Source organism: Euprymna scolopes, chromosome 40, assembly GCF_053919585.1.
Source record: "Euprymna scolopes isolate OS-2025 chromosome 40, ASM5391958v1, whole genome shotgun sequence".
NCBI lineage: Eukaryota > Metazoa > Mollusca > Cephalopoda > Sepiida > Sepiolidae > Euprymna > Euprymna scolopes.
This window is the reverse complement of record NC_136521.1, coordinates 12166389-12193429: the sequence shown is the minus strand read 5'-3', so window position 1 is coordinate 12193429 and position 27041 is coordinate 12166389. Positions and strand designations below refer to the sequence as shown.

At 36.5% G+C, this 27041-nt stretch overlaps 1 protein-coding gene across 1 annotated transcript; it reads left to right on the top strand.

Annotated features, from left to right (window-relative positions):
- The first annotated feature begins 2108 nt into the window (after positions 1 to 2108).
- On the top strand, positions 2109 to 23859 carry LOC145265305 (S-crystallin 4-like). The gene is made up of 8 exons (XM_080121080.1): positions 2109 to 2182; positions 4453 to 4634; positions 11688 to 11783; positions 14444 to 14559; positions 15786 to 15941; positions 17048 to 17092; positions 19671 to 19778; positions 23695 to 23859. The coding sequence occupies exons 1-8, from the start codon at positions 2109 to 2111 to the stop codon at positions 23857 to 23859; spliced, it is 942 nt and encodes a 313-aa protein (XP_079977206.1).
- Positions 23860 to 27041: the final 3182 nt, after the last annotated feature.

The following is a 27041-nucleotide window of genomic DNA, read 5'->3' as shown; positions in this document are numbered from 1 at the left end:
ACTCGCTAATTCTTTTTAGTAACAACATTTATTTCCTTGTTGTTACAACTGTGACATCATCATCCACGTGATCTCCTTATCAAGCATCCTTCACGCCTCGCACGTCTCTCACAAGATCTCGATTATTATCTTTTTTTTTACACGGTGGTCACCAATTATCAAGGCCCGGAAGCCAGGCAGGGATAAGGGTTACTGCAAGTACAGTACGTTAGTGTGGAGATTTGATGAAGTGTTTACTTAAGGGGACGGTTACTTTGGAATTTGTTAACGTTGGACTTGAACACATCCAAGTTGTAGTCAGATGGGAAGCAGGCAGACGGAACAGAGTTCCACAGGCGTGCAGTTCTAAGAAAGAAGCCTTGTTCATGGAATCCACGTTTTGATTTAAGCACAGATAAAGAGTGGGGGAAATTTTTCACAGTGGATTCAGCTAGACGGGTGTTTTTCGTGAAAGATTGGCGAGGGGGACCAGAGATTGGAGTTCAGACGAGCACCTGCCATGGAAATAACGATAAAACAAGGATAGGCTCGCAACGTCTCTTCTGTGGGAGAAAGGTTGCAGGGTAGAGAAAAGGACATCCCCCATTAAGCCACGAAATCTATTTTGTACTCTGTCAAGGCAGGATATGCTGTTTTTAGCAGCTTTTGCCCAGATATAGCAGCAGTACTCCATCCTTGGACGTACTTGGCTTTTATATAGATAGAGAATTGCATCAGTAGCGAGATATCTTCTGGAGCGGTAGAAGGATCCCACCATCTTTCCAGCGACCTTGGCAACAGACTTGATGTACGTGTTCCATTTCAGATCAGGAGTAAAGGACAAACCCAGAAGCTTGTCAAAACACGGGGCTTCTCCTAGACGAGAGCCATCCATTTCAACTGATGCCAGATGAGGATCAGAGCGTTGATCTTGTTTCTCCTGATATCTTTGTCCCTCTCTTTTTAATAGTCCTTTACCCCCCCCCACGACGTCACTTCTCATGCATTTACATCCGCGCACCCGTGCTATGTTACATTGCGACCTGAGTGTCCCAAGTTCGAGTCCAGTTCGTTCCAGAATAATCACTTTCAACCTCCACGTAGTCCCTCTCATAAGTATCCAATGTATTTTTAAAAATAAATTCTGATAAGAAAAACATCGGGGAAACTAATGTCAACTATAGAATCTTCGGATTCATACTGTTGTTACATGAAAGGGTTGCCCCCTTCTTATGTAAGTTAGAAGATATACTAGATAAGTGAAAATGATATTAGGATAAGGTTAGAATCGAACCCTGTAAGCAAGTGTTAAAAGATAATGGATAATTGGAATCTTAGAAATTCAGTCCATTATTAATTCTATTAGAAATAGCTAAGTATTATTAATGCCTGAAAAAGAGTTGATTGTCCATTCTTTTAGAAACCTGGATATTAAATATGTCAGTTAAATGAATGCACAATGCGAGTTAAAATATATTGTTTAAAAATAGGTTAGAATTAGAATTGAGAATTCTTTGTTTGCCGAAAGTGTGTCGGAGAAAACATGATATAGTCACGTTTGTAAACACACTTCTGACGTCATAAACAAAGGAGATTTCTCAATATAGGAATCAAGGGTTCGAAGTTAGAGTCAGTCAAGAGTGGATGAGGATCAGATATTCAGGGCAGATCACACACGGTGATAGTCAGTTGGAGATGAGAGCCTTTTAGAAGCGAAGGGAGGAAAATAGACTATGTAAATCAAAGTTTGAATTCCTGACATCATCAATCGGTCGATTGAAGAATAAAGAAACCAACTGTTTGTAACTGTTTTTCTCGTGTCGTCGTTCCTTGCATCGGAAAAAGTAAATGTGTTTTATCATCATCCTGTAGTGAACTTTGTAACCCTTCCATGATTGTTTCCTCCCGCCTCTGTGTTAAGAACTTGCATCATATCTCCCAGTCAGTATTAATAATGAAACCTCCAAGAATTGTCACACTCGTCGTCATGATGTAATATACATAAATGTCTTGCCATCAGTATTGTCATCACCCTCCTTTATATATGTGCCCCGATTTGAACTCCCGTCATCTTTAAATATGTACCCCCATGAAACACTGTTACAGAACGTATGAGCGCGTGAGAGAATATGGTTTACGAGGATATTAGCAACAGTAGCCGAAAAAAGCGCATATGTAAATTAGGAAGTCTGCACGAGCTTACGTAAGAAAAAAAGAAGAAAGTATACCATGTAGTCGGGAAAAGAAAAAGTGTGGTTGAAAAAGATGGACGTGTATAGTCGAGAAATGGCTGTCTATGGGAGGCGTGCAGTGGAGCAGAAAGAAAAACACCACCAGGTCAGATGGACATGTGGCTCCATTGCGAGAGACTTTTAAGCTAGTGTCGAGATAGGGGAGAAAGAAAAACGGTAATAAACGCCTTGTGTTAAAAAAGAAAGAAAATCCGAGTCGGATTTATTTCCGTTTTTTTTTCCTTTTCGACGGTGCCAATAAACGTGGGGATCCGAGAAAGGGTTGAACTGTAACGAACACGATTCGAACGTAACGATATATAAACGATTCGAACGTAACGATACATAAACGAGTCGAACGTAACGATATGTAAACGATTCGAACGTAACGATATGTAAACGATTGGAACGTAACGATATGTAAACGATTCGAACGTTACGATATGTAAACGATTCGAACGTTACGATATGTAAACGATTCGAACGTAACGATATGTAAACGAGTCGAACTTAACGATATGTAAACGATTCGAACGTAACGATATGTAAACGACTCGAACGTAACGATATGTAAACGACTCGAACGTGACGATATGTAAACGATTCGAACGTAACGATATGTAAACGAGTCGAATCTAACAATATGTAAACGATTCGAATATAACGATATGTAAACAATTCGAACATAACGATATGTAAACGATTCGAACATAACGATATGTAAACAATTCGAACGTAACGATATGTAAACGATTCGAACGTAACGATATGTAAACGAGTCGAACGTAACGGTATATATAAGAGTCGAACGTAACGATATGTAAACAATTCGAACATAACGATATGTAAACGATTCGAACATAACGATATGTAAACAATTCGACATAACGATATGTAAACAATTCGAACGTAACGATATGTAAACGATTCGAATGTAACGATATGTAAACGATTCGAACGTAACGATATGTAAACAATTCGAACGTAACGATATGTAAACGATTCGAACGTAACGATATGTAAACAAGTCGAACGTAACGGTATATATAAGAGTCGAACGTAACGATATGTAAACGAGTCGAACGTAACGATATGTAAACGATTCGAACATAACGATATGTAAACGATTCGAATATAACGTTATGTAAGCGAGTCGAACGTAACGATATGTACACGATTCGAACATAACGATATGTAAACAATTCGAACGTAACGATATGTAAATGATTCGAACGTAACGATATGTAAACAATTCGAACGTAACGATATGTAAACGATTCGAACGTTACGATATGTAAACAATTCGAACGTAACGATATGTAAACGATTCGAACGTAACGATATGTAAACAATTCGAACGTAACGATATGTAAACGATTCGAACGTTACGATATGTAAACGATTCGAACGTAACGATATGTAAACGATTCGAACGTAACGATATGTAAACGAGTCGAACGTAACGATATGTAAACGAGTCGAACGTAACGATATGTAAACAATTCGAACGTAACGATATGTAAACGAGTCGAACGTAACGGTATATATAAGAATCGAACATAACGATATGTAAACAATTCGAACGTAACGTTATGTAAACGATTCGAACATAACGATAATACGATATGAGGATGATGACCTTGTATTTTAAAAATTTGTTCAAGAAAAACGTTCGGTAAAAAAGATAGCAACGCTGTTTAGCTTGTTCTTTGCGTAATTTTCTAACCTACAAAATCTATTGCAATGATTCAGGCTCATATTTTTGTCACAGCGGTGTACGTTCGCACGTAAATGTTTACGTAGGTTGTTTCGCGGCAAAAAAATAAAAAAAACAACAACAACAAAAGGAATCAACACGTAGTTGGGCTGTACATGTGTCTTTGATGAAAGAAAACAATTGGTAATTTACCACATTTCACAGACACACACCTGCAACCGCATAGGTGTGTATGTGTGTGTGTGTGTGTGTGTGTGTGTGTGTGTGCGTGCGCACGCGCGTGTACGTATATGTGTGTATGTACGCTTGTGCGTGTGCACGTGTGTTTGTGCGTGTGTGCATATGTATGTGTGTATGGTGTCTGCGCGCATGTGTGTGCTCATGTGTGTGCGCTTGTATGTGCGCGTGCGCGCGCGCGTGTGTGTGTGTGTGTGTGCGCGCGCATACGTCCGTATGCAACTCCTGTGCCGTATATAAGCAACCTCGCTGTCTTTGCGTCTCTATTGCAATTGTTCTGCTCACCAGTCACAAGCCTAATCCTGTTCGACATCTTGACGGTTATACCCGACGCTTCATGCCTTCATATACATTGTACTACTTCAACGGCCGCGGCCGTGCCGAAGTTATCCGAATGATATTCGCAGTCGCCGGGATCTCCTATAATGACAAGAGGGTCAACTTTAAGGACTGGAGCACTTTCAAAGCATGTAAGTACTTTGTGTATTTTCACGCCTTTCTTTTCTATGTCATATTTCCAAATACCAATTTTATGATGATGTTCGTCCATCAATTGCGAAGATGACCGTGATCATGCAATTGTGTGTTATACCGATTCGAGCTCTAAAGTATTTCCTGCGTGTTGGACACTTGTGGGATGATTCTGTAGCGGAGTTGTTGACTGCTCTCTCTTTTTAAATGTAACGTTTCCTCTTGAGTTCTTCAGTACATGCGGATTTAGAAATTGTAGCCCCTTTATGTTGCGGCACGCTAAGAACATCTGTCTGCTCCTCCTAAGTACTTGTTGGACATTTGTGGAATGATTCTGTACAAGAGATGCTGACTGCTGTGTATTTTTTAATGTCATGTTTCCTCTTGAGTTCTTCAGTGCGTGCGGATTCAGCAATTGTAGCCACTTTATGAGCTGCGGCACGCTAGGAACATCTGTCTGCTCCTCCGAAGTACTGCAAATCAGTTTGCATTATCGCAACAGAAGTAAAATAAAAACATGGAAGAAACACCACATAAAACCAAGAGAACTGAGACTATTAGAAATGGTATACGAGGGGCGTGCAACAAGTAATGCTCCTGACTCACTTCCCATAGCAGTAGAGCAACGAAAATTGGCACAGTTATTAGTCTTTCTCTACATAGGAACCATCCATATTCTCTCCCATCGTTTGATGCAGCTCTGGATACCATTTTTGTATAACACCCCAGGTTGGTCCTGTAACCACGACGTGACTTCAGAAATCAAGGTTCCATCATCTGGGAAAAGCTTTCCTTTCAAAAATGACTTCATAGCTAGGAAGAGATGGAAGTCAGAGGGTGCAAGGGCAGGAGAGTAGGGAGGATGGGAAAGATTTCATAACCACACGCCCGTGCTTCTGATCTGGCGACATGCGAGTTATGGACCGGAGCGTTGTCCTGCAGGAGGGGGGTACCTTTGCTAATCTTGCCTCGCCTCTTGATTTTGATAGCTTCCCTTAATTTCCTCAAAAGTGAAGCATAATAGGCTCCTGTAATTGTGGTACCCTTTGCAAGAAAATCTGTCATCACTACTCCGTCCTGGTCTCAGAAGACTGTGATCATGACCTTGCTAGCGGAGGGCTGCACCCTTGCCTTCGTTGGAGATGGTGGGTCCAAGTGCTTCCACTGCATTGACTGGGCTTTGGTCTCTGGATCATAGTGATGGACCCAGGTTTCATCCTGCGTAGTCAGTCTTTTGAAAAACTTTGACTCATCTTCTTAGCACATCTCCAAATTCATCCTCGAGCACTTGACGCGTTCTCGCTTCTGGAATGGTGTGAGCAACCTGGGAATCCATCTGGCAGACACCTTATGCATATGCAAATGGTCATGAATGATAGTTTCCATAGACACTGTACTAATCTTGACATCTTGGGATATTTGGCGAATAGTAATGCGCCGATCTTCCAAAATGGCAGCCTCAACTTGACGGACAGATGCCTCATCAATGGCAGAAGAGGGGCGACCAGGTTTGGGAGCTGTTTCCACAGACTTCCGGTCATGTTTGAATTCACGATGCCAGCATTTTACAAGGTCATATGATGGGGCATTACCACCATAAGTTTCTTTCTTTTCATCAAAAGTCTCCTGTGGTGTGCGTCCTTTCAAATACAAAAACCGAATCACTGCTCGACATTCAACAGGCTCCACTTCACACCTGACTCAGTTCAAACACCTGTAAAACAGAAACCACAATTAGGTCAGAGCTGTAATTTGTCACATAACCTGTAGAGATATAAATCATTGCACATGCAAATTTTCAGCTAGATCAGACAACTGGAAGTGGGTCAGGGGCATTACTTATTGTACGCCCCTCATAAACTGCGTTGACGTTAATTCTTTCTGGCAACGATCATCGGTCTTCTCTGAAATTTACGTGACAATAAACTTCCCCAATCTCACAGTCCTCTTCACGTTCATCCAGTGGGGGTCTTGTATGATATTTCAATCCTCCTTGATCCCCCATACTTATTTTGTGTTGTATCATTATTTTAGCGGTGTACATAGTTTATAAAATTTCTGCCAGTTTTAATTCCCTTAGTTTCATACCACGTTCCTTTCATGTTTTTTTTTAATTTATTTTACTACAGTTGCAATTTCTATGTAGCTGCTTAGTGTTTATATGTTGTATAATAGGCCCAACGTTAACAGACTGGCAGTTGTGGTTAGTGCAATATATAGAATTAGTGTTACATGAAAGCGATGCCTCCTTCTCATGTAAGTAAGAAGGCAGACTAGAAAAGTGAAAACAATATTAGGAAAAGACTAAAATCGAACCCTATATGCAAGTGGATAATTGAAATCATAGGAATGCAGTCCATTGTTAATTCTTTTAGAAATAACTAAATATTATTTATGTCGAAAAAAAAAGCGATTGTCCATTCTTTTAGAATAACTGGATATTAAATATGTCAGTTAAAAGAATGGACAACGCGGGTTTTAAAATATTGTTTAAAAATAGGTTAGATACTAAACAATTAGAATTGAGAATTCTTTGTTTGCCAAACGTGTGTTTGGACAGACATATGTAAATCCACGTGAATGTTAGTCACGTTGGGAACCACATTTCTGACGTCATAAACAAAGGAGATTTCTCAATATATGAATTGAGGGTTCGAAGTTAGAGGAAATCAGATAATCGGAGCAGATCCCATACAGTGATAGAGTCAGTTGGAGACTGGGAGCCCCTTAGAGGCGAAGGGTAGAAGAGTAGACCATGTAGTCGAAAAGGCTTGAATTTCTGACTTCATCAATCGGCCGACAGATGGAATAAAGAAAACATCTATATTTTGTAACTGTGTTGTCTTTGTGTCGTCTTTACAACTGAAAAGGTAAATGTGTTTTGTGTATTCATCTATAAACGAACTCTTGTATAACCCCCTTAAAAGTAATGTGCCTCCCCCAGCAAAAATAATGTATCTCCTCCCCTCTATATGTGTTACCAAGACTGTTATAAATGTGTTCCCCTCAGAATTGTCATCCCCATCGTTATTCGTGTATTATGAATCCCCGTTATATATGTCCCCAATATGAGCCCCCTGATAGTTAACATTAGGAATTGGAACTCAGTGGTTTTTAAGTTAGAATTTATTAGCACAGGTAGGTTATTTGTTTATAAAAAAAAGTGTCATAAGAAAATTAGAGGGACGGGTCAGAGCAATCGTTGACATGGTGTGATGTGGATCGCCACGTCACAGAACGATTCGTGGAACGTAATTTTGAGGGGAAGATTCATACGAGTTGAAAGTGGGTCTGATTCGAGGGTCAGAGAGAGCTGGTTACCCGAGAATATGGATCGGCAGACTTCTCGTGGAGGCGACGAGATAGAAATAAATGGCGGCTAAAACCAAAATAGACCCCCACCCTCCTTCTAAGAATGAGAAAGGTTAACGCGATTTCGTCCGTGGGAAATCAACGTGAATAAAGCCCAGAAAGAAATGAGACTTGCGCCTGTTGCTATGCCTTCAGAAAGATTTTGTTCCAGAAGCGATATACAGCGGGACATAAACCACAGGGGGGGGCAGGGGCAAGGGGCACGAGAGCAGGATATATAAAAGGTGCGGTCGTTTTTTTGTGTCGTAATTGTGAACATTGACGTTAGGCAACACATGTTTTATGTGTGTTCTTATTATTGTTAGTATTGTTAGTATTATTAGTAATAATAGTAGTATCTATCTATGTATCTACATAAACGTATGTTTATATAAATTTGGGGTTTTGTGTATTGATATTCATATTTAAAAAAAAAGGTTCTATTTATTTAAAAAGAAAATACAACTTTCTTATATATGGGTCGTGGAATTGCATTCACTAGCAAAAGATCTAGCTAATTTAAATATTCTTTTAAGCATTCATTTTAATTAATTCCCTTATTAATTTTTTCGGTTTTCTTACGGGATGATCATCTTTAGTTAACTATTACGAGTAATTATATTCATCCAGATATTCTACATGATTTATACTTGCGTAATATATGCGTAAAAAAAGTTATAGTAAACACAAACCTCTTTCTATATATATTTATGTATACGTATATATTTTTTATTTTAAAATTTTGCCTACCAAATTCCTCTGTTTTTGGTCTACAGACATGAAGCTTTATGTATGGGGTATTCGAACCTATGTGAAACTTTATACTTGAGTTTTGATCCGGGAAAAATCGGTACAAAAGTGTGAAAATTAAAGAAATGAAATTTACCTGGTGAAGGTCAAACGATCTTCACCGGGCAAACGAATTACGAATATGCATGCGTAACGTAGTAGCTATTAGTTCATGTTTTAATTTTTAACCTTGCAGTGAACATTTCTTCATAGGTTAGGAATCAACGTCAAAGGAAAAAGTAAATTGCAAGCTAAACGTTTTGGTTTCGATTTTCGGTGGTGGTGTACGAGTCATTTTTTTTAACTTTTTAAATCATTATATATTGAATCCAATAAAAGGCTTCCTTCAGTATTGACAGACTATGGATATCCACTGTAAGGGTGCCTGCGCGTGAAATTTGTTTGGCAAAAGTTGCGTAATCTCCAACCACGCCTCTCCTGAGTCAACATTGTTGCATACCAGTGGCAAGTTGAGGTACAAGACGACTGGAAACAATGCCGAGATAAGCGGAGAGCACGTACAGCGCCTAGAATTCCCAAATGGCGACCCATCTGGTATTAGCCAGACTCAACGTTGCTTAACTTCGGTGATCTGACGAGAACCGGTGTGTCAACGTGATTATGCCGTATATTGAGTCCAATATAATATAATAATAAATACGAAGTCTGCATTAATCAAGATATCATATTAAGCGTATTTCACGATCGGGCAATGTTGGGCGGCCCGCTTGTATGTGTATATTTATATATACATATATATATATATATATATATATATATATATATATATATATGTGTGTGTGTGTGTGTGTGTGTGTGTGTGTGTGTGTGTTAAGGCATACCGTGTTTATGCGGACATCATTACCTTTCTTACACATTTAAAGATCGATCGATCAGCAAAGATGTTGATTGGTGATTAATCTGATATTTCTAAAGTAAAAATTCTGACTCCGCCCATTTTAAAGTGAATTGTTCCCAAAACAAATAATGTCATCCCGTCGAGTAAAATTATGCATAAAAAAACTATAAGTAATATATTTTGCAGTTCAGCACTTCGAATCCTCGCTCTCTCACAACCGACGACTGCGAGATTAAGATTCCAACTGCAAGACAAATCGTGGTGACGAAAAATGATTGAGAAATAGGCAGAGAGACGAGATAGAAAGAGAGAACGTGGATATATATTAAAAACGAAGAGACAGGGATATTTTATTTGCGTTTGCTGATAGCTCTGATTTTTAATCTTTTGCAAAGCCGATGTCAGCTAACATTGATTTGACCCTCGACTCGACAGTCGTCACTTTTTGTCACTAAGCTGTTAGCCCTGGCTGAGCGAGGGTCCATATTCTTCGCTCTGTTTTTAATAGCACTTTTTCGATTATATTCTTATGTTGTTTGTCTACGAGGAAAACCCCGGAAAGTGAATTATCGATTATTATGATGATTATCGATTATAAAAGAAAATGATTATCGATTGTAAAAGAAAATGTCAGAAAGTTATCAAAATGAAATAAATATTTACAGTTGAAATATTTACATTAGCTTCCATTCCGGAATGTAACTTGATGGATGGAATGTCATAGTTATGTTTTTCACTAAAATTGTATGAGGCAGTTTTAGGAATTTAGGGCAAAGAAAATTGATAAACAAAATATATTTTGGAAAAATATCAGGTGATGTGTTTTGATGCTACGTAGAGAGTGACGTTATACAAGGAAGTGTGTTTTAGATTACACGTAGAAAGTGGAGAGTTAGATTAACAGCCTGCAACTGAGAGTAGTGCGGTAGAGACAGACGATGGCAGTCATGGACTGGATAAAAGAACATATGTAGTTGTGGAGTGTGTTACCTCGGAACCAAAAACTGATATGAAAAGTTATGTTTGAGAAGAATAAAAATGCTTACATTAGTTTTCAGGAATGTAACTTGATGGATGAAATGTTATTTTGATAGTTATGTTTCACTAGAAATGTTGGAACATAAACAAAAATACGCGACAAAAACCCAGCAAGGGTCTTTAGGCTACATGTAGTGATGATATAATGAATTTTAGATTTACACGTAGGAAGTTAATTAAGTCAGTCTGTAACTGGGAGTAGTGGAATAGAAACAGACGATGACAGTCATGGGAGCACTGGGTTGGATAAATGAAGATGCAGTTGTGAAGAAAAAAACGGTGTGCTACCTCGGAACCAACAACTTGTGGTTACAATATATGTAAATATGAAACAACTTAGTAGTTTGAGTTTTTCGTGAGAGACATGGCTACATTTTAGTGGCATGTTAGGGTTAAGGTTAGGGTTAGGGTTAGGATTAAGGTTGGTCATTTCCTGTCCTCATCTATCAATTAACTGTGGTACAAATATTAGCAGTATCAGAGCAATTGGCCAGTTATTGATTACCTCACACGTAGTTGATTTTGAAAGTGATAAATTATTGGTGTATGGTAGTTCTGCATTTACCGACCCGCGGGTTTCACGGAGGTTCTCAGGTGTGCTCGGACGCTGGCGGGAACAACCGGAAGTGGTCGATCACAATAAATTAAACCGCTACGAGAGAAATATAATGATAGACAGGAAAAACATGGAAATGCAGTAAATAAAATTACAAATATGTACCTAACCCAACCCTATCCCTAATCTGCGCGATTAAAATTATTTTTTTTAATTTCTTCCAATTTAAAAAAAAAAGTAGCTTTCATAGATTTGTATTTACTAAAAACACACAGCGTGTTCCTTAAAAATTGATGAAAGCTCGACAGACATTTTCCGGTTACTTTCCGCAACTACTAGGTTAGCCCAAGCCAATTTCGTGAAAATTTCGGATGGTTAATTCAGAAGCACCAGTAAGTTTATTAAAGTGATGTTGCTAATTAACTGCTTCTCTTTTGTTGTGTTCGTGTTCTCCTTTAGATATGCCGTGTTCTTGTTTGCCAGTCCTGGAACTTGAAAACAAAATCCAGATTCCGCAGAGTATGACCATTGCCAGATATCTAGCCAGAGAGTTTGGTAAGTTCTGGTGACCGGTAAGAAAGGGAAGTTTAGTTTAAATACTTTTGAACAGGTTTAATACGGTTTAACGGGGACGATTCGACGTCAAATTAGCGCTTCATCATCGTTTTGTTTATATTTTAAAAATTAATCAGTAATCGAAAATATTTTTTTCTTTAAACAAAATCGAAATAAAAAATTATTAAAAGAAAAAATGTATGAATTAAAAAACGACATTTAAAAATTGTAATTTGCAAAATGTTTTAAAATTTAAACTTGAGATAAATTGTTTAAAGTAAAAAAAAAACAAGAAAAATATAATATTTTCCCAAAATAAAAATATTTTTAGGTTTTATCCTTTAAAACTTAATTAGAAAATAATTAACCTAAAAGAGTTTTGAAAATCAGTTCTCATACCTAGAGAGCATCTTAACATCTACTTCCACATTTGAAAGATGTGGAGAACAAGATCAAGGCAGCCTACTTCACCTTGGGTCGATTAAACTGCGATATATTCAACAATCCTGTACTGATGATGACCACCAAACTGATAGTCCTCCGGCCAGTAGTTCTATCCACACTTCTGTAAGCATGCCAAACGTAGACATTATGCATAAGCGTCATAAGAACAAACAGAGCGCTTCAGAGAACAAAAATTTATTCGAACAGATGACGTCAACATTCCACCATGCATTGTCTTGAAAATGTCGGTCAATCTCGCTGACCTAATCTCCTGTGACTCTATGTCCTCCATTTTGATTTCTTTGACGCCATCCCCGAGAGTACCCGAATCTAGGCTTCTGGCCGACTTTCCCAGGCATCTAGATTATCTTACACCATTTTATTTTGTCTGCAGCGCTTTATATGCTCTTATGTCGCTTCTATATAAAGTGACTCGATGCAAAACTTCTATTAGGTTTGTAGCTTTCCCGGAGTTTTTGAATTTATTCCATTGTTATGTATTTGTTGCAACCGATCGTTAAACGTGTTTTTCAGTTTATACATTACTAGAATTTCAGTCCGGCGTTGCCCGGGTGTTTGGAGGTGTATGTTGAGCAAGAACAAAAGCGGTCAATTTTTTAACTTTGACCCCTATTATGACCCCTTAACATTTATTGTTTTGGGATCAAATCAAGTTATTAAGTTAGGTTCATGTCCAAGGAACCTATATCTAAAAGTTCAAGTGTTTAGATCCAAAATTGTCGGAGGAGTGTGGTAGAGTTCTCAAAGGTCAAGTCGTTGAACTTTGACCCCTTAAAAGCCAAATTTCTGGCCAAAAAACGATCACAAAAATTTTCCCAAATCTCAGTACCTGTATATCAAATTTCGAGTCTATAGACTTAAAATTGATAGAGTTATTGCGTAGGGAAATGTAAACACACAGACACACAGAGACACATTCACTTTTATAGATATATAGATTTGTATGAATATAAACAAATTCAAAAACTCCGGAAGGGATACACTAGGTGTGTCAGAAACTTTGTGAAAATATTAAATAATTCCACCCCTTGTTTTTCCAAGCTTATAACTAGTCGAAAAATGTAATTCAACCCCTAATTTTTTTTCAATTCAAGGAGCAAGGACCAAGGTTTCATTAAAAAGAAACAAAAAAAAACAACGTGGTAAAAAAAAGGTTTTAAACTTCGGACTTTACAGGTAAATTTCTAATAACACTACATTTTTTTGTTTTAAATTTGAGTATATTATTTATTGATCTTTTATCTTCAATTTGTGATATATAACACTTTGGTGAGTAAATAAATTATTTACTTCTTAATAGACATTTCAAAATGGGGGTGTGAATTCATTCGACACCCTGTCTTTCCAAGCTTATAACTACTCGAAAAATGCAATTCAAACCCTATTTTTTTTCAATTAAAGGAGCAAGGACCAAGGTTTCATTTAAAAAAAGACAAAACAAAACAAACAAACAAACAACGTGGTTTAAAAAAAAAAGGTTTTAAACTTCGGACTTTACAGGTAAATTTCTAAAAAACACTACTTTTTGTTTTAAATTTGAATATATTATTTATTGATCTTTTATTTGTGATATTTAAAACTTTGGTGAGTAAATTAATTATTTATTTTTAATAGACATTTCAAAATGGAGGGGGGCGGGAATTAAAAAAAAACTTTTGTCTAAAATATTATATTCAGTTTATTGGAAAGAGCATAAAATTTCACATTGACCCTGAAAATATCGTAAAAATGGAATCAAAAGAAAAATTTTGATAGATTTTTAAAGTTTAAAAATTGAAAAATACTGAACTCGTAAAATTCAATTAATTTCATTACTGTTTTTTTTAGATAAAAAAAATAATATTTCTATTACTTTTTATACAACTTTAATAGTTTATTTTGGAAGTATAATCCATAAAGAAAATAAACAACCCACTTTTAAAAGAGAAATTACGAGTTTTTTATATTTTATTCGCAGTTTTGTGTTAGAGGTGTCAAAAATTCTGATACACCTAGGGATACACACCTAATAGAAGTTTCGCATTGAGTCTCAGTGACCAAAGTTGCGACCGCCATCATCCGCTAGGGAGGCCAAGGTTTATTTTTATTTATTTATTTATTTTTGGGGATTATTTAATGCCAAAATCGGTAAAAGCCTTGTGATATTTTAATATTTATCCAATTCTTTTCTTTCTATTTTCTCTCCAACTTTGCAGGACTTTACGGCAAAACTAATATGGAAATGGCCCGGATCGACTCCATATGTGACAGCTTGAACGACCTTTTCAATGACTTTATGAGGATGTTCTACGACAAAGATGGAAAAATCGGGGTTCGTTTAATATTCTTTTTGTTATCAATATCTATAGTGATCGCAACGGAACATTGCACCGTAGAGAAACTTGGGTTGGGTAAAACAGGTTTCCAGTATAAAAAGGTGACACGTTCTGTTAATAGACATAGCAAACTAGAAAGAAAATGGCCGCTGGGTTCGAGTTTTATATAAAAACTGAAACTCAATAAAATCCTTACTCCGTATAAAAATTTATAAAGATAATTGTTCGTAAGGAAAATTTGCTTCACTCAAAAACAATGATTTTTTTCGTATTGATCGATGAAATCTCTTTTAAAGATTTACATCTCCAACCATCAATTGACTGCGAATAACGGTTCAATAAGCATGGAATATGACAGATTCCACACCTCCAAGAATTGACCATTAAGTGACGCTTTGCATTCCATAGAATCATTCCAAAATTGCCGGACTGTTTCATGACAAGTTGGAATGCTGTTATTTCTTCTATCCGTATGAAATCATTGTTATAAACATTATTTACCAGATTTGTTGAGCGTATACTAAGAACTCGGCCGCCATTTTTTTTTTTCTGGGCTGCCCTGTCTACATATTACTCATAATGCTTCTGGAATTGATGAAAATATTGGTTTTGCTTTTTATGCCCGTTAGCCGACCAGTTGCTGCTGATTCTGCAATGCCCGCCTGCATGTCAGCTCGTCGACGCACTACAATTAAGACAAACTACACCCCCTTTTTAACCGGATCTCGTTTAACAATGGGACAAACAAACTAACAGTATTTAATAACTAACAAGAAACTAAGTAAATAAGCTATAAAATAGGAAAATCGAAATTAAAAAATAAAATAAAATAATTCGACCCCAACCCATCTGTACCGACCTTTATACCCAATATATATATATACACCAAGCCTCAAAGGAAAAGAAAAAGAAAACGATAACAACAACAATCGCTCCTGATGATAATCGGATGAACTTATAGAAAGCGTTTGAGAAGAATATGGCTGAACAGCAACTTTTGGGCGCCATTTTATACAACATGCCAGCTAAAATAAAAAAGACCGCTCGGCGAATGGCAAAGATATCCAGAAAAATCGGGGAAAAAATAACTCTGTTGTGTTCAATCAGGCGTGCTTGAATAATGACTTGCTGCCAAAATATACAAATTACGACATTGTATATGTTTCCTAGTGTCTCAGCCCTAATTACATATATTTCAGTGTTATTAACTTTTTCCTTTCAGACTTTCTCATTTATGGTAACTGTACCACCACGTGGCCCCACCGACAAGTCGCTGACTGTAAACGTTGTGTGTGCTGTGACGTTGCTCTACATCTTTCATCATTCCAGATCTATTCTTGTCGTCTTGATCGTCGATGAGGAGCGAACTGGCCCAAAAGTACAAAAATAAAATAAAACAAAATCCAGGAACTAAAAGAAAACGCAGACTCATATACTTTACATTTACGGATAAACTATGGGTGTGCATGCGTCCATCAACCCTCTAAACGCTAGTCCACGTTCTGTCGATGCCATGTCACTCAGTTGCCGTCAGTTCATCTCATTACCTCTTTCTGAGACCACCGAGCGACCAACTGCTCTCGGCCGTATACAAAATTCAACTGCCCACCTCGAAATTCAACCTTTAACTAACTAAGCGCCTAACTGACCCCTCCGTCAAATGTCGTTCCTGACTCACAGTAACCCTTTCCCTAAAATACCTACAGGCGCACTGTTTGCTCCTTAGTCTATTGTTCTCTACCTATCGGTCATTCGGTCACCCGGCCACGTGTTATACTCTTAATTTAAATCTACCCTTACCTCTGTTTATCTATTTCTGTCCATTGTTTATCGATAAATCTATTTCCTACTTTATTTGATTTCTTACTTCCTTCCTTAGCGGCCGCAATATCACATAACATCTAAAATAAGGAATGCCCCTAAAAAAGGAAAAACATTGAAATATCGTAAGGTGGAAATAGATTTCCATTTCAACCTTACGATGTTTCTTCGGTCCCTTTAGAAAAAGAGATGTTATCGCGAAATATTAAAGCTTCCACCATCCCGGTTATATCAAACAGTAAGTTCATATTTACTGATTTGCATTGTGATCATCTTGTAAAAATAAATGGACATACAAAGTTAAATAAAATAACAAAACAAATAAGACTTTCTTTTCGTTTGTCCATTTTTTGTTTATATGTCACACTAATACAACAGCCGGTTCCATGCATTGCTATAGCCTTCTTGAACTCTTCCATATCTATTTACCAACAATGCTTCAAGCAAACTACCTTTCTCTATATTTTTGTAGTTGTTTCATTAAAGACTCTCTTGGTTACCTCCCTTTTCATACAACTCGTTAATATCTGTCTTATTAACCTCCTCTCTTTTTTATAACTCTATAATATTTAAAAATAAGATCTTTTTTTATAACTCTATAATATTTAGACGCATGAAAATGCTACCTAGTTTTTAATCAAAATTTCCATTTTATTTTTCCAGCCGACTTTTGGAACTGACATGCGCAGTCAAGCTATTGGTGAGTCGGTAAGTATCACAAATACACTTAATGTTTGTCTATTTCCGACAAATAAACATTTTAACGGTTATTTAAATCGACAAAAGCTACTTATTGTAAGGTCCTAAGTTTGTGAGGTTTGTAACTTACCTTCAGTCTTTTAATATGTACTCGCAGGATTACTCGACGTTGCCAAGAGACAGATGTGTAACATAATTCCATTAAAACTTCTATCTTTCCGTCGTTTTTTGAAATCATTTTCTCTTTTCCTCCAATCCCGGTATCCCACATGCCCTTATTCTACCCACCTCCCTCTTTCTTCGCCACTCAGCCCATTCCTTCCTATGGATAGACACACACACACACACACACAACTCGTTTTTATAGATTCCTTGAGTAATGAGTCGGCGTAAGGGAATCTTTGATAAAAAAAATATCAGTTACTTCCATTTATTTAGTTCAAGATCTGGCTGGAAAATTGCTCACCACACCCTCCGGATGAAATCTACACCAGTTTAAGGTCAAAGAATGTAAATCTTAGATATTATTCATCCGGGGCAATGTTGATTAAGAATATACCAACTTTGTGGGTATTTGTTTTTTAGTTTTTTGGGTTTTTTTACTTTTAACTACTGTTATTAGTAAGCAGCAGAGCGTTGCTATTATTGAACAAGGGAAGAGTGTATTAGGAATATATATAAAAGCAAAAAAGCTAACAAATGAGGATTGAGGATATGCGTTGCATGGATTTAAAAATGATATTATAAATATCTAATGTGGGTTTTAGACAGACTCATATCTGATCCGCTCAGAGGAAGATTAAATCTTGACAGTATAATAGCTAGATGTGTGCAGAACGATGGGCTTAATTGGTTTGGTCATATTAAAAAGTGATAAGAGTTCCTGAGTTAATAGACGCAAGACAGTTGAGGTAGCATGGTCAGTTGACATATGAACGACAAGGAAAACTGGATACGCCAACTGACAAAAAATTGCAACATTTTTTTTTATGGTTTTATGTCAGGTTGGGTCTACACTACATCGTACTAAAAGTTGGACAAGATTTGAGTACGGGAAAGTTTTAAATTTCAAGTTGGGTGTTTCTGTGTTGGCTGAATTCATGTTTTATCGTGAAATTATATATGTATACAGTGTATTAATATATGCATCATATAACCTGGGGTCCGTACCGAAATTGCTGCACTTTTGTGGCCTATTCTGTAGAAGTGACTGAGGGAAGGGGTAGGGGTAACCTTAAAAGGGGTGATTCAACTAGTGTCTTGCAAAGAAAGGAACATCATCTGGTGGAAAAAGACAAAATACTTTTCCGATCGCTGTACATCAAGCTCGGCTTAATCAAGCAGTTCACTAAGGCTCTGGACAAAAGGATGGTGACTGCTTCACTTACTTGTGCCAGGCTTTTCCAGGATTGACTCTGGAGAAGTTGAAAGTTGGCATCTTTGATGGTCCTCAGATCCAGCAGCTCATTAGAGATCCGCAATTCAAAAACTCAATGAACAAAGTTGAACTGGAAGTGTTGAAGACATTTGTTCTGGTGGTAAAGAACTTTCTTAGCAAATATAAGACCAAAAACTATGCAGAACTTCTTAACTGACTGATTACAGAAACTTGAGCTGTAACATAGGCATAAAGACGCACTACCTATTTTCACTTATGGACTGGTTTCCTGACAACCTGTGTTCAATGAGTGACAAGCTGGGAAAGAGATCCCATCAGGACCTGAAAGACGTGGAGACCAAATGTCAGAGTTACTGGGACACAATCATGATGACTAACTACTGTTGGAATCTGAAGAGAGAACTCCCTGCCGCTGAGCATTCCAAGAGTTTGAAGAAACGGAAGTTCAAGTTCGGAAGTTTGAACAATGAGGAAACAACATGCAATTTATGTGTACTTAACTTTATATATACGGCATAATCACGTCAGATCACCAAAGTTAAGCAATGTTGAGCCTATTCATTACTAAAATGGGTGACCAATTTGGGAATTCCAGGTGCTGTATGTAGGAAGACGTCGACACCTTCCAAAAACCTAATGTCGTCATCTCCCCTAACAGGGGTATACATGCGACTGAGGACTGCTTGTGAATTTCATACTCCCATGAAACTTCCTCCTTCAGAGGAAGCCAGCTAAACCCAAATAAGGTTAGTGCCGATGCACATACACATACACACACTTACCTTTATCGATGGCCACTATTCCGTTTACAGTAATCAATGTTTCTATCAGGTAATTGATATATATGTTGTTTACAACAATTTTTTCTCTTAAAAGTATATTTAGGATACGTGTTGACAAAAATAAGCTGATAATCCCACAAAAATGTAATTGCTATATTTCTGCCAATAAAGTTGATGATTTTATACAATAACACAATATACATGCTAAAACATATATTAGTTCTGGGAATGGGTTACGTTTAAAATAAATTTTGTTTTTAAGTGTTCTAATAAGTCGTAATTTATAATTAACTGATATTTTGTTGCGGCATTAAACATCCCTCAATAGGTTGATATGCCGTTAAACAAATCAACCAAAAACACTTTTCTTAATATTTTTAATCAGTAAAACGTTTCTTTTTTTTAGTCTCCAATGCGTCAAATGTTCAAAGAGACAAGCAGTAAAGTCCTAACTTTTTTGGAGAAAACTCTGGAAAAATACAACAATGGAACCAAATTCTTCATGGGAGAAGAGGTAAATACTATCTTATATATAAAAAAAAAAAAAGAATATAAGTCAGTCTTCACCTGGCAACGTAAGGACAGGACAAAAGAGCTTGCGTTTCCATCTATAAATATAAAAGCGAAAATGTATGCGTGTATGTATGTATGTATGTATGTATGTATGTATGTATGCTAGCCTATGTCAGGTCATGTGCTACTGGTACCATGTAACCCAGTACTACCTGCCTCATGGTCAGGTCACCAGCGACTAAACTGGTTCCCCCACCAGACTTGTTTGGTGAGGAGGGCGGCTAGTCTCCCTGAAGGATTAAAAACAAGAGCTTCCAAAGGGCGAATGAACCCTTTTTCTGGGTCAACGGCCAACTAGCACCGTGTATATTTGTGTGTGTGTATATGTGTATTGGGGTGGAGAGGGCTCCCGTAAGCCGTGGTGAAGGCAGCCTTTCTAGGAGAAGCAAATCTCTGATTTAAAAAACCATAAAGCGGAAGACCAGTACCCGCATTAAGCTGGTCTGCAGTTTAATTTGTTGCTGGCTATCTTGCTCTTGCTTGTTGTTGGATCTCAACATTTTGAACCGAGAGAGAGACTTAGCTGTCGTACAAAGCTAAGACTCTGTAACATCATATTTGTATAGATACTCCCTCAGACATTTGGAATCATGGATTTTAAATGTCTGAGGGAGTGGCACTCGTCTGACAAGACGTTGCAATCATCATGTATGTATGTGTGTGTGCGTGTTTGCTTTTTCTGTATGTCTACAAAAGGCTTTTTTCAGAGAAGCGGTCAGTCGCTTCACAACTTTTTAAAACTTTCTATATCACATATAAATCGTAACATCTCAGAGTTAACAACGGAGCTCGCCTGTCTATTTAATTTGCTTGACTTCGGGAAGATAAATATTCTACATTTGTCGCTCGCCGCATGTGGATTAGTCTTTTTCCTATAATAAAAGCGACACTAATTCTGGCGGTATTTTCCGTGTATCGGCAGAAATGTCCGAAAGCAATCAGCTTTGATTAATGTGGAAATATTTTCCATATATCAAACAATTGCTATTCAATTTGGACAAGGGGAGCTGTTTCCCCCTACCCCCAACATCTTGGAAAAATAATAAAAAAAAAGCATTCCTGCACTAAATGAAATGCTACCCCGCAGTCAAAAGTTGAACTAATTAAGTCATTAAAACGTGCACCTGCCAAATCTAAGTAATTAAATAAATTCAAACGTGTTTCCGTTAGCATCTCACGGTGGTGCAATGGTTAATGTCGCACTTTTTTTTTTTTCACACTTCCAACTTTGCCTCAAGGGTTCGGGTTCGATCTTCATACTTACCTACTAAAACATTTTTTTTTTATTTTAACCCCCTCCCCCGAGTTTTGATTTACCCAAAACTACACACACCTACAAACACCTGGGCAACGCCGGGTACCCCTCGCTAGTATATCTATATAAAAGAACAAAACGACCGCACATTTTTGTATGTTCAGCAAAGGCTTTTTTTGGGGAGGTTCTCGAGAGGTTTACCGAAACGTTGTGCAAATAACACTCAAGATGAAAACAGTAGTCTGAAGAATCCAAATAATACGAATAACCAATCCTCATCTAAAAAAATCAGAAACGTAATAGTGTGTACTGTTACCAAATCGCACCAGATGCATACATCAAATTCAGAAAAAGTTACAATTCCACTTATCATCCAGATCATATGAATATGCAAGACTTCATTGGTTACAGTATAGGCCAACTAGTGAATCTCTATGATCTTGGATATTGATTATTGGTGTCGAAAAGCATCAGATCTATGCAATCAAATTTGGAAAAACTGAAAGTGGAAATTCTGTCAAAATTATATAATATGCACGACCTTCAGGAATGGTATGTTAGGTCCTAGAGGTCCATCTTCCCAGGCATTACTTTTTCCCTTTGAATAGAGACTGGTTTATTGCCGATCACTTCTATTGTGAAATGACTATAAAATTTATGGTCTCCCCTTGCCAAACTTTCACAGAAACCACTCAACTAACAACAACCACTATATATGATTTCCCAACTCTCTATCATTGCTTAAATCTAAATGCAGATTCCATGAACAAAGCATCTTCTTTAGAACTGCCAGCCTTTGGAACACTGTTCCGCTAGCTTGCTTCCCGGTTGAATACAACATAGTAGCCTTCAAGTCCAATGTAAACAAGTTCCTGTTAAGCCGTCCCCATAAATAATCAAATTCTACCTAAGTTACACCATTAACGATTACTAAGCCACCACCTTACATTCATTAACCCTTATCCTCAAGTGACCTTTGGGCCTTGATATGTGTCGACTCCCAAGTAAAAAATATAAAGATCCGACCATTGAAAATTTTCAAACCCATCAATCTACTTAAAGGGGGGAAGGCTGGACACCATCCCACACACGTTATGTCTGACATTGCTGCAGTGGGAGGTGACGGTGGTTTAGTTGTTAATGTTAATGACATGGACTGACGACCTGAGTGTCCCAAGTTCGAATCCAGTTCATTCCACAAAAACCACTTTCGCTTTGGATGTTGGCAACCTTCACATGGTCCCTCCCATAACCTTCAATGTTTTTCTAGAAAGAATGCCGACTAAAAAAATATCAGGTAAACCAATGCCAACAATAGAATCTTCGGATTCATGCGATGATGATGATGATGATGATGATGATTTCTGTGGTGGTAATTGGATAAATAACCGTAATGATCACAGTGTAATATCTGTTCCTGGTCAGATTTTTTTCTGTTTGACTAGCTAGATAAGAATATAAATCAATTGTGAGACTGCATATCTCTACCTAACAACGCTAATTATTATTATTATTATTACCATTATTATTATTATTATTATTATTATTATTATTATTACCACTATTATTATTATTATTATTATTATTATTACTACCATTATTATTATCATTATTATTATTATTATTATTATTATTATTATTATTATTATTATTATTACCATTATTATTATTATTATTATTATTATTATTATTACCACCATTATTATTATTATTATTATTATTATTATTATTATTATTATTATTATTATTATTATTACTCACTAGGAGTTTTCACACAGGCCATCATCAAAGAATACTCTTTGAAAACAACCTGTTGTGTTTCCTGGAGCCTGAGTGACAGCAAGTCTCCCCAGATTTCCAGTACTCCCCACCTCTTTCAATAAACCTTTCCAAATCAGATTGCCTTATCACAACAGCCATTTACCATTGATTTCTCGTTGGTAGCGACCATTGGTCTTCACTGGAGTTTGGGTGGCAGTAAGCCTACCAAAGGTCTCAATCCTCTTCGTATTCATCTAGTGGAGGTTTGGTTAGTGCTTTGACTCTCCTCACTTATTTGGTTTTTACTACATAGATTTACTACATAGATTTACTACATAGATTACGGCCACGTGTTCTTCTTTTTTCCTTTTTGGCAGCCTTTCTGTTCCTCAAAGAATAGTCCGCAATTATGAAGGGAGTGATAAATTCATTCCCTCAGCTGTGCTGTTAGTATTTTCCACATTGTAGGTAAACATGTTATAGGCCTGTAGTTGCTGGGGATGTTTCCTTTTTCTGCACCAGTTTCATCATCATCATCATCATCATCGTCGTCGTCATCATCATCGTCGTCATCATCATCATCATCATCATCATCATCATCATCACTGTTGTCGTCTTTATTATCATCATCAGTTTTATCATTATCAGTTTCATCATCATCATCATCATCATCATCATCATCATCATCATCATCATCAGTTTTATCATCATCATTATCAGTATCATCACCATCATTATTATCATCATGATTATAACATCATCATTATCACCATCATCATCAGCAGCATAAGCATCGTCATCATCATTATTATTATCATCATTATTATTATTATTTCTTCAGATAAGTCTTGCAGATTTGATGTTCTTTGCCGCCCTTGAGAATCCCTTGCTCGAGAATCCAAAATTGTTGAGCAGCTATCCGAGATTGACCGCACTCAGAAACCTTATCGCTGGTCATTCCAAGATTGCTTCCTACATGAAGATCCGTCATCTTACAGACTTTTAAATCTTTGGAACTGTTGCCGCAATCTCTCCACCACTTAACGAAATGACAAAACACAAAAAAGAGAAATAAATAACTTGAAATATTTTTTTTTTTTTTTACCAAACGTTGGTATTTCTTAAAAATAGCAATTTTGTAATATTTTTCGCAAAGAAAAGGCGAAAATCACAGAGCGAAACTTTTCTTTTCTTTTGGCTACAAAGCATTTTTACACATTTTATTAAAGGACGCTTTGGAAACTGTTTTTTTTTTTAATCGTTTATCAAATAAAGCATTGTTCATCAATTTTAAACTGGAGTTGTTCAATTTATACATTTGTACCGTAGTACCTTTAACGTATGTATGTACGTACGTATGTCACGGTTTCCAGATTATAAATTATTTGATCGGGAGATCCTATTTATTAAAAAGAGGATAGAAGGTAATTATGTACTACAAACATTACATGATTATATAGGTGCGCTAATTTAATGTTAGTATGTTATCGCCTTCTATTTTCATTTTTTAATAAAAGTTGCTTTTCTTGCAAATTCTAAAATAAGAAAAATAGAGAGAGAAAAAATAGATGATAAATAAAACGATTTCTAAACAAATTAATTACAAATAAAGGTGCTTATTTATATTGAGATGCATACGAAATGTGCAGTTCAAAATAAAATAATTATTGATGTATTTACTTATCAATTGAAACATATTTGTGTACACCAAAAATTACGGAAAATCATCGAGTAGAATTGCAATAATTTTTTTTTTTATCCAAATAGTAATTCGGATCCAACGAACTACAAACAACAAAACCATAATTATGGCATCTTAATTAAAAAGTATACTCATTCTAATAAGATTACCGATTCTTTTAAAATCTCTAAATATTTTGCTATATTTATCAGTCATCATTAGAGCCATAGTCGAACTTCAATAATTGCTTAAAACTCCAAAATTAAACCAAATAATGTGAGAACATTAGATTTTCGCAAGATTGGTAACATTTATTAGTAATGTTTCTATCAGCATTTTGCTTATTTTTCGATTTTTACGCGATTATCGAGGTTAGATAATGGTGCTAAAGAGACCTTTTCTTTCATTCTAACTCTCTGCTAGCTTTATTATTAAGCAAGCAGTCCAGCCCGGCTTTGCCCGGGTCCTATGTACTGTCCATAACTTTATGTGCATATATATATATATATATATATATATATATATATATATATATATATTAAAAGGTAACCTAAAATTTCAAGTGTTTAGACTCAAAATTGGCGGAGGAGTTTGGTAGAGTCTGCAAAGGTCAACTCTTTCAACTTTGATCTCTTGGCAGCAAAATTTTCGTCCAAAAACTGATTAAAAAGATTGCTGCATATCTAAATACCCTTTATGTAAAATTTCAAATGTTTAGACCCAAAATTGGCTGAATAGTTTGCTAGAGACCGAAAACGTAAAATCTTTTGAACTTTGACCTCTTAACAGCCAAATTTTCAGCCAAAAACCGATTAAAAAGCTTGTTCTATATCTGAATATATTTTATGTAAAATCTCAAATATTCAGACCAGAAATTGGCTGGGTAATTTGGTAGAGACCGCAAAGGTAAAATTTTTAAAAATTTGGCCCCAATTTTGACCCCTTAACATTTATTGTTTTGTGCTCAAATCAAATTCACAAGTTTGAACTATGTCCAAGTAACCTACATCTAAAATTTCAAGTGTTTAGACCCAAAATTGGCGGAGGAGTTTGGTAGGGTTTTCAAAGGTCAAATCATTGAATTTTGACCCCTGGACAGACAATTTTTTGGTCAAAAACCGATTTAAAAATTTTTCCCAAATCTCAATACCCTTATGTCAAATTTCGAGTCTGTAGACTGAAAATTGACAGAATAGTTTGGTAGGAAATTTAGACATGTGCACAGACCATTTCACTTTTATAGATACATTGCTGATCAAAAATTTAAGACCACTTAAAAATCTTTAAAAAAAAACAACCTTTTTTTAAGGATAGATTTTAAACTCTTACGACTTAAGGTTACCAATACTACAATCTAAAAGGTTATGGAAACAAAAAGCTACATTCCAAAGATTTATTTTTAAAATTGACATTTTTATTAAATTGGGCTTTTTACACATGATCAAAATTATAAGACCAGAGACAAAAATTCTATTAAATTGTACAAAAAGTGTGTGAAAAGTGTATGAAAACATTCAACAATCAAACTTAATAATGAGTTCTACCTCCACTGCTTTTGATGACTTCAAAAATTCTTTGGGGCATGCTAGAAATAAGGGTTTCAATTAAAGTGCGGAGGGTCCTACTCCAGTTTCTAAAGATGGCTTCACGAAGTTCATTTTTTATTGAATATTGTTTGCCATTTCGATAAACCTCTCTTGTCATCCATCCACAAACATTTTCAATTGGGTTCAAGTCCGGTGAGCATGCAGGATGTCCCAAGAGATGGACTCCGTTTTCTTGTAGAAATCTCAAGGTCCGTCGTGTGGATGGCAGCATTCAAAGATGCTTTTTGTAGCATGATAACATAACCAGCTGCTGTCTGACGACCCTGACCCATATGGATCTCCATCGTCCCTCTGTAAGAAAAGGAACCCCATACCATTACGGACCCTCCACCACTATGATGTGTGGAAAAAATTTCAAGAGGTATGTTTTTGTCATGCCAATATCGCTGGAAGCCATCAGGACCATCTAAATTGAATTTTTTCTCATCTTCCACTTCTCAACGTCCCAGGTTTGGTATTCACAACCAAATCTTAAGCGGTCAACTTTGTGACGTGAAAGCAATCGAGAAATTTGTTTACGCTTTTTATTGACCATGACTTTTTGTTGTAAGTGTTGTCTGATGGTTATTGGACTGCAATCAGCATCTGTAACCGCCTTAATTTGACTAGAAGAAAGTCCTCTGTCATTCATAACAACCCGTTTGATTCTCCTACTCAACGCAGGAGAAATTTTGGGGGCCCTACCAAAGGATATTGCTTTTCCATAATTCTCAGTGTTCTTTAGAAAGTTGCAAATAACAGTTTTACTGCAGTTTACCTTAGTTGCTATCGCTCGCTGTGACAAAACTTGCTTATGGAATCCTAGAATTCGAGAGCGCTCAACTTCGGTTAGTTTTCTTGCTTTAGACATGTTGACACCTTTACACAGTGATTGCTAATCTCTAACTGAACTAAAAACAT